Source organism: Chiloscyllium plagiosum, chromosome 3 (assembly GCF_004010195.1).
Source record: "Chiloscyllium plagiosum isolate BGI_BamShark_2017 chromosome 3, ASM401019v2, whole genome shotgun sequence".
In the NCBI taxonomy this organism is placed as follows: Eukaryota; Metazoa; Chordata; class Chondrichthyes; order Orectolobiformes; family Hemiscylliidae; genus Chiloscyllium; species Chiloscyllium plagiosum.
In genome coordinates this window covers 51289657-51302886 of record NC_057712.1, presented here as the reverse complement: position 1 = coordinate 51302886, position 13230 = coordinate 51289657, and the positions used below count along the sequence as shown (strand labels likewise).

Below are 13230 nucleotides of genomic sequence, written 5' to 3'. Positions count from 1 at the left end.
GCCACTTTCTTGAAATGTTTTGAGGGGGTCTGTCCTGGTGCAGTCCATAACAGAGGTAGCAAAAACAAAACAGCTTATAACCTGAAAGGGAAAGGGGAAGTGCAATGAGACCTGGGTATCCTCGTATACCAGTCCTGAAAGTAAGCATGCAGGTATGGCAAGTGGTAAAGACAATAAATGGTATGTTGGCCTTCAGAGCAAGAGGTTTAGAATACAGGTGTGTGGATGCATTCCTGCAATTATACAGATCCCCAGTGAGACCACATCTGGAGTATTGTACCTGAAGGATGTTCTGACTGCAGAGTCCAAAAAAAATTTACCAGACTGATTCCAGGGTTGCAGCACTAACAAGAAACTGGATTGGTTATTACAATGCGACAGGAATTTAGAAGAGTGAGGACACATCTCATAGAAACCTAAAAAAAAAATCTGACAGGATAAATACAGGAAGGGTGTTTCCAATGAACAGGGAAACCAGAATGAGGAGTCACAGTTTAAGGGTAGGGAGTAGAAGAGTGAGGACACATCTCATAGAAACCTAAAAAAAAAATCTGACAGGATAAATACAGGAAGGGTGTTTCCAATGAACAGGAAACCAGAATGAGGAGTCACAGTTTAAGGGTAGGGAGTAGGCCATTTAGGACAGAGATGAGGATAAATTTCTTCACCTGGAGTTGTTAGCCTGTGGAATTCTCTACCACAGAAAGCAGTTGAGGCTAGAACATTGAACATTTTCAGGAATGAATTATTCAGTGGATTAAAGGGATCAAAACGTATGGGGAGAAAGCAAGACCACGGTATCAAGTAGGATGATCAGCCATGATCATATTAAATGGCAGGCTCAAAAGGGCCAAATGGCCTATGCCAGCTCCTATTTTCTAAATTAACAGCAAGACACTCCTCCTCAATCTTCAGTTGGCATCCCTTTATTCCGAGACTATGCCCTCTGGACCAAGACTCGCCAATGAGAGAATTTCCCATTTTTAGCATTTACCCTGACAAGCCCTTAAGAATCCCATATGCTTCAATGAAATCACCGCTCATTCTTCTAAACTCTAGTGAGTAGACTCCCATCGTGTTTAGCCTTTGGTCAAAAACAATCCCACCATACCAGGGATCACCTTATTGAAGGAGAAAGTGAGGACTGCAGATGCTGGAGATCAGAGCTGAAAATGTGTTGCTGGAAAAGCGCAGGTCAGGCAGCATCCAAGGAACAGGAGAATCGATGTTTCGGGCATAAGCTGACGTTTCGGACGTTTCCTGAAGAAGGGCTTATGCCCGAAACGTCGATTCTCCCGTTCCTTGGATGCTGCCTGACCTGCAGCGCTTTTCCAGCAACACATTTTCAGCTCTGATCACCTTATAGTGAACCTTCTCTGAACTGCCTCCAATCAAGTGATATCCTTCTTTAAATCAGAGGACTATAACAGCTCACGGTACTCCAAGCATGGTCTCACTAGCACTTTGTATATTTACACATTAAGATTCCCCTGCTCTACACTCCAAACCCTTGAAACAAGGGCCAATATTCCAACAGTCTTCTTGATTAACTGCTGCAGTTGTGTGTTAACTTTTTATTTCACGCACAAGAACTTCCAAGAACCTTTTTGTTGCAGCTTTCTGCTGTTTTGCTATGTAATATTCTGATCTTTTGCTCTCCCTTCCAAAATTGACAACTTTATGCCCACTTGTTTAACCTGTCAATCTCTCTAAACAGCATGTATTCCTCTCACAACCTGTCTTTCCACCTGTTTTTGCATCTGAAAGTCTGTACATTCCACCAAGTCATCGACATATATTCTAAACACTTGTGGCCCCAGCAGTGTCTTGCTGTTAATTTAGAAGTAATCTAATCTCAAAAAAAAAGGAGCTGGCATAGGCCATTTGGCCCTTTTGAGCCTGTTCTGCTGTTTAATATGCCATTTCTTATCACTTAACCCTTTTTGAGGTACATCCTAGAATTCCAATTACATCAACTGCTTCCCCACTTTCCACTCTGGTTGCGGCTTCCTCAAAAAACTAATAAAGCTAGTCAGACATAATGTCTCTTTCATAAAGCCATGCTGACTCTCCTTAATTATCATTTTCTAAATATGTTGCTAATACTTCCTTAATGATTGAATCTATCAATTTTCCAACAACAGATATTACATTAATCTGCCTATAATCACCTCTCCTCTCCCTTTTTGAATAGGAATGGCCTATTTTTGGTTTTCAAAACACTAGTGCTTCTCTAGAATCCAAGGATTTTTGGAAAATTACAAGCAATGCATCCATTATCTCTGCAGCCACCTCTTTCAGGATCCTCAGATGAAAGCCATCAGGACCAGGGACTTTATCTGCCTTTAGCTCCATTAGTTTGTGCAATACCACTGCTCTAGTGATGATGATGGCATTTTAAATATTAAAGAATGTGAGGAGAGGAATAAAGTATGTTCCACCCTAAAGACTGATGTACAATATCTCCAATGCCTCTACCAGTTTCTGGCTCCCCATAACCATCCCCCAGATTCATTTTCGAAGGGGCCTATGAGAATTTTGCCTGCTCTTCCTTTCCTTATGTTTAAAAAGAGCTCTTATTGTCATTTATTTTTAACATCCCCTGCACATTTGTTCTTACAGCTTATTTTCTGTTGTCTTTATCATCTTTTTAGTCTTCGTTTGCAGAATTCTGAACTTAAGAGTCTTTGGGGCCATCACAAACTTGGACATCCTTGTATAATTTTTCTTCGAATTTAATGCATTCTAACTTTCTCAATTAGCCATGGTAATTTTAATCCCTCTCAAAATGTGCAACTACTTCCTGCATTTCTAAGCTTTACGAAGTGATATCCAGTTCTGTTCTGTATAACAGCCTTCTAGGATACTGATCAGTCTGAGGTCTCCGGAAATGTTCTGGAAGGTTTGCTTCATAGAAATATCGAGCCTTCGTATTCCCCATGTCTTGCATACACTGCAAAGAAAAAGCACAGTCAGCATCTCCACGTTCTATCTCCTTCAAATATCCACTGTGCTCAAAACAATCAACAGAACATGATGCAATAATGCTAACATCTACAAAGGAATTCATCTCATTGCAAAGTCAAAAGACATTAGACTTGAAATGCCTAATTGTTTTATATGGGAGGGGTTGGTGGTCAAGAGGAGAGAGAGGTGGAAGTGTTCCTGCTCCTGGCCACAAAAAAAAACATGTTTTAACACTCGACTAAATAGAATTCTTTTTCCATAAAATGAGTTAATCATAACTATGTGCAAAGGACTTGACAGTTGAGATAAAAAGTCAGTAATTGCACTACTGAAATTAAATCTGCATAACTGCATATTTTTGTGATTCAGGATGCACATTTTGATTGACCATTTTTAGATACTTGAGTGCTCCATATGAACTCTGAAGTCAAATAAAGACATCCACAAGAAACAAGTATCCCATTTTATTGTGGAACTGCCCACAGCTTTGGAAGGCATTTGGTACTTAGCACTTTTCTTGCATCTTCTGAAGACAGCATGGAGGAGTAGTAAAAGGACAACAAATGCTATATCTTCAGTTTTATCTTGAAGATCACATTACTGCTACATTAAATCTCTATAAGCTCTGAATGATCACATCTCTGCCATGTTAAATCTTTATCAGCACTGGATGACTTCAATAACAAACAGCAAATGACTGAAATGCAAATGAATATTAGAACAGTTCTTCCAAGCAAGGATTTCGCATGTCAATTTCTGGATTCAGTTTCAATGAGATTGGGAAGAGATCAGCAGTTTAAGACAGTCACTAAAACCATAAGAAACATGAACAAAAATAGGGCATTTGGCCCCTTGAGCTTACTCTGCCATTCAACTGGATCATAGCTGATCCAACTTAAGCATAGTTTTTCTTATAGTATTTGAGAACACATTCATTGCCTATTTTTCTGGCTAAGCACTGAAATCGACTTTGGAAAAAGTCGAAGAGATTTTAATAATCACACAATTCAAATGAGGTTTATAAAATATCACTTCAGCACCTTAGTTCTAGTACCAAATGACCAATTGCCAGGACCATTGTGTAATCAACAGAAAAATTAATCTGCCTGCTTTAGCACAGGTCTTCCCAAAACGTAGGCCACCAACTTGCAGCAGTTTGCAAGCTAATATTTTGGGGTCACCTGCTCAGAGATAGCAATAGGTCCTTTGGAGCTCTGGCTGGGGGCTGAAAGTTGTGCAGCCCTTTTAAAAAAGGCTCCAATTTTATAAAGTGGGCACAGCCTAATAAACCATGCAGAATTGTAGGTTTTATCAATAGGACAGAGTACAAAACAAAGGAAATTGTTAAACTTGCACAGAGCCCTGATTTAGCCTCAACTGAAGGCATTTTCCATTTCTGGGTGTCATGTAAAGTCAGAGTGCATAAAATGTTCACAAGCATAGTTCTAGGTTTGAGAAACTTCAATTACATATATACATAGGAGGCCTTGGGCTGCACTCCCTGATGAAAAAGTTGAGGGGAGATTTGTTTTGAGGCATTGAAAATCACAACAGATATGGACAGAGATAGGGACAAACTGTTCCCATTGAAGAAAGGAGAAAAAACAAGAGGGCACAGGGTCATTAAGTCACAAAGATGTATAGCACGGAAACAGACCCTTCAGTCCAATTCATCCTAAATTAATCCAGTCCCATTTGCCAGCACTTGGCCCGTATACATATATTCCTGAAGAAGGGCTTATGCCCGAAACGTCGATTCTCCAGCTCCTCGGATGCTGCCTGGCCTGCTGTGTTTTTCCAGTACCACACTTTTCAACTCTGGTCTCCAGCATCTGCAGTCCTCACTTTCTCCATATACTTATAAACTCTTCCTATTCATGTACCAATCTAGATGCCTTTTAAATGTTGCATAAGCTAATTGGCAAAGTTATGGAGACTTCATGTAGTCAGTGATTTGAATCTGGAACAGAAATGTGGGAACTAGGAGCAGAAGTGAGCCATTTGGCCCTCGGCCCATCTTCCCCATTCAATAGGATTACATCTGATCTTTTATCTCAATACCATATTCCTGCTTTCTCTACTCCCTCGATGCCTTTAAAATCAAAGCTAAAAATCACACAACACCAGGTTATAGTCCAACATATTTATTTGGAAGCACTAGCTTTCAAGGCGCTGCATCAGGTTCATCACCACCTGGTGAAGAGGCAGTGCCTCTAAAGAGAGTCATTACCTGTTTAACTATAACCTGGTGTTGTGTGATTTTTAAAAATATTTTCATTGAATATTTTTCTTGACAAAATTAGAAAGTTACAGAAACATGAAAATATAGCATAACAATAAATAAACCAACTACTATACTATTCTCCAAAAGAAAATCAAAACTTATTAGAAAATTAATAAATAAATAATGCCACTCAGTGCAACAAGACCATAACATTCAACCTTTGCCATCACCAAATTTGTTCAAAATTCATCCTCTCATGGTCTTTGATTTACCAAACTATCATGGCTCAACAAAAGCCTTAATCGAAATGTCGGACAGATCTGTTTCCAAGTAATTTAAAAAGGGCTGCCAAGTCTTGTAAGAGTTGTTCATTTTCTGGTGCACTATATTTGTAAGTCTAAAGGAATGTGTTCCATAATTATCTTACGCCACCCTGACAGACCCGGCGGCGGGGGAGGGAGGGTCTCAGACACCCAGCACACCAGAACGTTCTTCCTCACACAAAAAGTGAGAATGTTAAAAAGATTTTTCCCACATACATCTAAGTGAGGTAAATCTGGTAGACCCAGGAACGAAGAGACCAAGTCCACTTTACCCTCTCTATTACTCCTGCCACAGTGCTCCAATAAGCACGGAGCCTATGGCAGGACCAAAAACAGTGTGTGTGAGGGTACTCATTTATTTTACATGTGGGGCATATTAAAGATGCTCCCTGCTTAAGTTTCACAAGACTATCTGCAGCCAGATGAGCCCTAAGAAGAATATTTAAATGGGTCCTATGACATATCAAAATCCTCTTCACATTCTCACAAATGTCCTCCCATGTTTCCAAAGTGATCTCAACTCCCAACTCTCTCCCAGAACTCATGCAGATACTTAATGTCAACACAGAAACCACCCCAATAAATGACAGTACTCGCTGAGTGCTCTTAGCCTGAAGCACCCTCTTTTCCATATCAAATGGAAAAGCATGGTCAAAAGCGTGGTCTCCTTTCAGAAATTCTACAAATACATTAACAACAAGAGGGTAACGAGAGAAAGAGTATGGCCTCTTAAAGATCAAGGAGGTCACCTTCGTGTTGAACCCCAGAATATGTTCGACTTACTAAATGAATATTTTGCATCAGTTTTTACTGTAGAAAAAGTGGACTCTAGAGAATACACTGATGCTTTAAAAACAGTTCACATTACAGGAAAGCAAGTTTGGATGTTTTAGAGAAATTAAAAAAGGTAGATAAATAGTTAGGACCTGACCTAATTTATCCCAAAATGTTGGGGGAAGTAAGGGAGGAAGTTACCCTTGCAGAAATACTTGCATCATCTCTACCTATGGGTGAAGTGCCTGATGACTGGTTAATGTTGTATTTTTGTTTAAGAAAGGTTATAAGGAAAAACAGGGGAACTATAGACTATAGTCTGACTTCAGCTGTGGGTAAATTGTTGAAAGGGATTGTAGAACTTAGGATTTAAAGGACATTTAGAAAGGCAAAACTTGATTAGGGATATTCAGCATGGTTTTATTAGGAAAATTATGTCTCACAAACTTGACTGAGTTTTGAGAAAGTTGCCAAAAGGGTGATGATAGTAGAGCAGTAGAGGGGTTGTCTACTTGGATTTTAGTAAAGCCTTTGACAAGGTTCTGCATGGTAGACTAATTAGTAAAGTTAGGTCACATGGAATTCAGGGTGAGCTTACCAATTGGATACATAATTGGCTTCATGGCAGGAGACAGTAATGGATGAGGATTGCTTTACAGACTGGAGACCTGTGACCAACAGTGTTCCACAAGGATCAGGTCTGGGTCTTCTTTTATTTGTCATTTATATAAATGATTTGGAGGAGAATATAGAAGGCATGGTTACTAAGTTTGTGGACAACATAGTAGACAGCGAAGAAGGTTTTCTAAGATTACAAAGGGATCTTGATCAAATGGGTCAATGTGCTGAAAAATGGCAGATGGAGTTCAATCAGGATAAATGAGAGGTATTGCATTTTGGTACAACAAATAAGGGTAGGACGAATTCAATTAATGGTAGGGTCTTGGGTGGTAATGTCAAGCAGAGGGACCCGGGGGTGCAGGGGCATAATTCTTTGACACGTGTCACATATAGACAGGATAGTTAAAAAAGGTATTAGCATGCCTGCCTCCATTGATCAGGCCTTTCAGTGTAGGAGTTGGAATGCTATGTTGAGGACATTGGTGATTCTTCTGGAATATAGAACAATCTTTGTTATCTGAACATCAATTATCCAAATTTTGGATTATCCGAACAAGATCGCAAGGTCCCAAATTTTGAGATCAGAAACCAGACTCTGTCACTACCTGCAGAAACCCTCCTTCCAAGACAGACTACACACCAGTGAACTCAGCAACTTCTCTCCCACTCTGCCTCTGTTATTCATTTTCTTTCTTTACTGCCCTTCTGCCTCACTCTCTCTCTCACATTGTCTCTGCTCCCTTTCTCTCCCTCTCCCTTTTTCTCTCTCCCGTACACAGCAGAAAGTTCCTGACAACTGTTCTTTCAAGAAGCACATTTACAGACATACGTGCAACTTTTCTTTACCATTGTACTTTAATTATAATCTGAAGTTTGGGTTTGACTATTTTAGATATGGAAATGTGTTGCTGGAGAAGCGTAGCAGGTCAGGCAGCATCTAGGGAACAGGAGAATCGACGTTTCGGGCATTAGCCCTTCTTCAGGAATGAGGAAAGTTTGTCCAGCAGGCTAAGATAAAAGATAGGGAGGAGGGACTTGGGGGAGGGGCGTCGGAAATGTGATAGGTGGAAAAAGGTCAAGGTGAGGGCTTTCCAAACAATTTGCTGTGCTATATACTGCAGTGAAAAGCATGATAATAGGTCGTAGGATCATAGGTCAAAGAACATTAATTGCATTCTTACCTGAACCATATAACGTCCTTGATGATTTTTAAAAATTCTATATGTATATACAGTTTTTTGAGAGCTAAGCAAAAAAAAAGGTATTCGTGAGTATCTCTGCACCATATTGATTACTAAACTGTAAAATTATTAAATTTATACAATTAGTGTTGAGTGAATTTTATGACGATATATGTTTTGCATCTTTTAAGAGACAGTTAACACTGTAAGTCAGAAATCTCTGTTCAACATTGCTGCTAAATCAGGGCTCAACTAGATGTGAGCACAAATGAGAGATTCAGTAATGTTCTGTTAATAATTATTCTGACCTTTTCCATACCTCATATCCATGCCTAATTCAAACCAGCAATGGAGCTTCATTATTTCTGTTTTATAAATCTGTGCTTGTGTTCTTCCTTGTAAATTTGGATTTGAGATCCCAACTGACTCGAGAATAAATTGAATTATGATTTTCTCATTCATAAAGTGTCAAATCTTTGCATCTATATCAAGTGATATTAATGAAACCACTTTCACAGAACTACAGTTTATAAGCAGCCTAAATTTTCTGAAACTCTGGCATTCCATAAACCAATTACAGCCATTATATATTATTAGTCAAGATTAGAGTGGTGCTGGAAAGGCACAGCAGATCAGGCAGCATCCGAAGAGCAGGAAAATCACCACCACCAGGGGTATATTTCTCTCCCTACTCCTATCTACTTTCCGCAAAGACCATTCCCTTGTGACTACCTGGTCAGGTCCACACCCCCCCCCAACAATCCACCCTCCCCTCCTGGCACCTTCCCCCAACACCACTGGAATTGCAAAACCTGCACCCACACCTCCCTCCTCACCTCCATCCAAGGCCTCAAAGCAGCCTTCTACATCCAAAGCTTCATCTGCACATCCACCAATGTCATTTACTGTATCCGTTGCTCCCGATGTGGTCTCCTGTACGCTAGGGAGATTGGACACCTTCTCGCAGAGCACTTAAGGGAACATCTCTGGGTCAACCGCACTGCCCCGTGGCCCAACATTTCAACTCCCCCTTGCACTCTGCCGAGGACATGCAGGTCCTGTGCCTCGTCCACCGCCGCTCCCTCACCACCCGACACCTGGAGGAAGAAAGCTTCATCTTCTGCCTCAGAACACTTCAACCCCAGGGCATCAATGTGGACTTCACCAGTTTCCTTATTTCCCCTCCCCCCCACCTTATGCCAGCTCCAACCTTCCAGTTCAGCACCATCCTCATGACTGGTCCTTACCTGCCAATCTTCCTTCCTACCTATCCGCTTCACCCTCCTCTCTGACCTATCACCTTAATCCCCATCCCCATTCACCTATTGTACTCTTTGCTACCCTCTCCTCAGCCCCACCTCCCTCCCACTTATCTCTCCACCCCGGAGGCTCCCTGCCTTCAGTCCTGAAACATCGATTTTCCTGCTCTTCGGATGCTGCCTGACCAGCTGTGCTTTTCCAGCACCACTCTAATCTACCTTGTTCAATGACCCGAATGAGTGAAACAGCACAGCTCTGAGCAGAGGCTCAGAGATCCAGGCAATCTCTTGAGAGCCATGGTAAAACTACAGCAAAGACAGCCCCACTCCATCCCAGAATGTCTATCTATTTGATCAAGTTAACTGGTGTAACACAGTCTGGCTGAAGCTGTGTGTCACGCGGTTCCATTTACACTTGAGAATGCTTCCTTTGTTATTCCCACCTGCCTTGTTCGGATAATCGAGGTTCCCCTCTACTGTGTCCAGTTCTGGTCACCCAGTCATGGTAAAGATATTATTAAGCTGGAGAGGCTTCAGAAGAGATTTATTAGGATGTTGCCAAGTATAGAAGGCTTGAGTTATAAAAATAAAAGGCTGGATGAGTTGAGACTTTTCTTCACTGGAGCGTAGGAGATTAAGAGGTGGCCTGACACAAGTTTGCAAAATAATGAGTGGAAGAGAGTTGATGGGAGTTGTCTTTTCCTTAAAATGGAGAATTTCAAGACTGGTGGGCACATTAAGGCGAGTAGGAGCATTTTAAAAAAGACATGAGAAGCAAATTGTTTGCATAGAGGGTGGTTCGCGTGTGGAATCAACTTCCCGAGGAAGTGACGGATAGGGGTACAATTACATTTAAAAAATATTCGGATGGATATACGAATAGGAAAGGTTTGGAGGGATATGGACCAGAGCAGGCAGGTAGGACGAGCTAAGTTTGGAATTATGTTCAGCATGGACTGGTTGGACTGTGTGATTCTATGACTCTAGCAAAGAGGGGATGGGGAGGGGGGAGGCGGGGAGAGAAAAAAAACAGAGTGGAAAGTTGATAGAGGGATTCAGAATCCGAGACAGCGATGGGAAGAAACTATTCCTTGTGATGAAAGTGTCAAAAATGAAAGAATATATTTAAAGGTAAGGGATAACATGAGAAAAGACATGAATAAGGAAAAATGGTGCAAGTGGTTAGGATTCAGAATGCACAATGAGTGTGTGGTGGAAGCAGATTGAAAAACTGTACACCCAACTCCAGCTCCTCGAAAATAAGAGTTAGGGAACTGGAGCTGGAGTGAGATGAACTGCGGATCATCCGGGAGGCTAAGGGGGAAACTGGTAGGTAGTCACTCCTCAGATACAGGATAAGGATAGCTGGGTCAGTCAGGGGGAGGAAAGGGAACAGACAAAGCAGGGATCCCCTGTGGCCGTTCCCCTCAGCAATAAGTATACCGTTTTGCATACTGCTGCTGGTGGGGACAGCCTACCAGAGGAAAGCCATAGTTGCCAGGTCTCTGGCACCGAGGGTCAGAAGGGAAGGGACGAGACGAGAATAGAAAAGTGCTAGAGGTAAGGGACCCAATAGTTAGATGGATTGACAGGAGATTGTGTGGTCAGGAACGGGACTCCCATCAAGTATGTTGCCTCCCCAGTGGCAGGTTCCGGGATGTCGCCGATCAGGTTTACACAATACTGAAGAGGGTGGGTGAGCAGCCAGAAATCGTGGTACATATTGGCATCAATGACAGTCAGGAAAGGGATTGATGATCTGAAAAGTGACTACAGAGGTGGGTTGGAAGCTGAAGAACAGGACGAGTAGTGTTCTCAGGTTTACTACCGGTGCCACGAGATAGAGGGGAGGAACAGGCAGCGAGCGCAGCTCAACACATGGCCGCGCAGCTGGTGCAGGAGGGAGGGCTTCAAATACGTAGACTATTGGGATGCCTTCTAGGGAAGATGAGACCTGTACATGTAGGATGGGATGCACCTGAACTGAAGGGGCACAAATGTCCTGGGTAGGTTCGCTCATGTGGTTCGGGACGGTTTAAACTAGTTTGGCAAGGTGGTGGGAACCAGAGCTACATATGAGAGCGGGTAGTAGATGGGGCAGTAACAGGATGTAGTGAATCAGGGAGGCTTTTCATGTGATGAAACAAAGGGATCAGTTAAAGTGTGTCGGCTTTAACACATGGAGTGTCAGAAAGAGTGATGAACTTAGAGCATGGATCAATACTTGGGACTATGATGTTATGGCCATAACGAAGACGTGAGTTTCACAGGGGCAGGGATGGTTGCTAGATATTCCATGGCTTAGAACATTTAAAAAGGAGGGGGTAAAAAAGAGAAGGGAGTGTAGCATTTCTAATCAGAGAATGTTTCACAGCTACAGAAATGAAGATTGTCGAGGAAGGATTGTCTGCTGGGTCAGTATGCGTGGAAGTTAGGAATTGCAAAGGAGCAGCCACCTCACTGAGGGTTTTCTACAAACCCACTAACGGCAGTAGGGAGATCGTAGAACTCTAGGTCAGCAGATTTTGAAAAAATGGAGATATAGCAGGGTTATGGTGACTTCAATTTCCCCAATATTGACTGGAACCACATTATTGCAGATGGTTTGCATGGAGCAGTTTTTGTCAGGTGAGTTCAGGAGGGTTTCCTTACTCAGTATATAGACAGGCCATTTTGGATTTCGTACTCAGCAATGAGCCAGGACAGGTGTCAGATCTCGCAGTGGGAGAACACTTTGGTGACAGTGACCACAACAGCCTCACATTTACCTTAGCCCTGGAGAGAGAAAGGAGCAGTTACCAAGGGATGATATTTAAATTGGGGAAAAGGAAATTATGACTATCAGAGAGGAGTAGGGAAGTACAGATTGGGAGCAATTGTTCCACAGAAAGGGCACAGACATGTGAAAACTGTTTAAGGAGCAGTTGTTGCGAGGGGGGTTTAAACTAACTCTGCAGGGGCATGGGAACCCAGACTGTAGCTTTAGGGTGCAGGACCTGGAGTGTAGGGAGGTTAGGAACATGGCATCAATTTCAAAGGAGGGTGCCTGTAAACAGGAAAGTGGTTTGAAGTGTGTATACTTCAATGCAAGTAGTATACGAAATAAGGTAGGTGAACTTGCAGCGTGGGTTGGTACCTGGGACTTCGATGTTGTGGCTATTACGGAGACATGGGTAGAACAGGGACAGGAGTGGCTGTTGCAGATCCCAGGGTTTAAATGTTTTAGTAGGGGCAGAGGTAGGGGTAAAAGAGGGGGAGGTGTGGCATTGCTTGTCAAAGATAGTATTACAGCTGTGGAAAGGACGATAGATGATGACTCGCCATCTGAGGTAGTTTGGGCTGAGGTTAGGAATAGGAAAGGTGAGCTCACCCAGTTAGGAGTTTTTTACAGGCCTCCTAATAGTCCACGAAACGCAGAAGAAAGGATTGCGAGGATGATTCAAAAGAAGAGTGAAAGTAATAGGGGGACTTTAACTTTCCTGATATTGATTGGGAAAGCTATAGCTCAAGTTCGTTAGATGGGTCAGTGTTTGTCCAATGTGTGCAGGAGGGTTTCCTGACACAATATGTAGATAGGCCAACAAGAGGTGAGGCCATACTGGATTTGGTTCTGGGTAACGAACCAGGCCAGGTGTTAGAATTAGAGGTAGGTGAGCACTTTGGGGACAGTGACCACAAATTGGTGACCTTTACTCTAGTGATGGAGAGGGATAAGAGTGCACTACAGGGCAAGAGTTATAGCTGGGGTCAGGAAAATTATGATGCGGTGAGGCATGACTTAGGATGTGTGGCCTGGAAAAGTAAGCTTCAAGGCAAGGACGTAATTGATATGTGGAGCTTGTTCAAGGAACAACTATTGAGTGTCCTTGATAAGTATATAC

At 42.3% G+C, this 13230-nt stretch overlaps 1 protein-coding gene across 4 annotated transcripts in view; it reads right to left on the bottom strand.

Moving 5' to 3' along the window:
- smap1 (small ArfGAP 1) overlaps positions 1-13230 on the bottom strand; it is a 248777-nt gene that overhangs the window by 175000 nt on the left and 60547 nt on the right. For all 4 annotated transcript variants that reach the window (XM_043681802.1, XM_043681807.1, XM_043681823.1 and 1 more), the window contains exon 3: positions 2868-2953. In XM_043681802.1, the coding sequence (XP_043537737.1) occupies positions 2868-2953 (86 nt within the window). The remainder of the gene's footprint in view (positions 1-2867; positions 2954-13230) is intronic.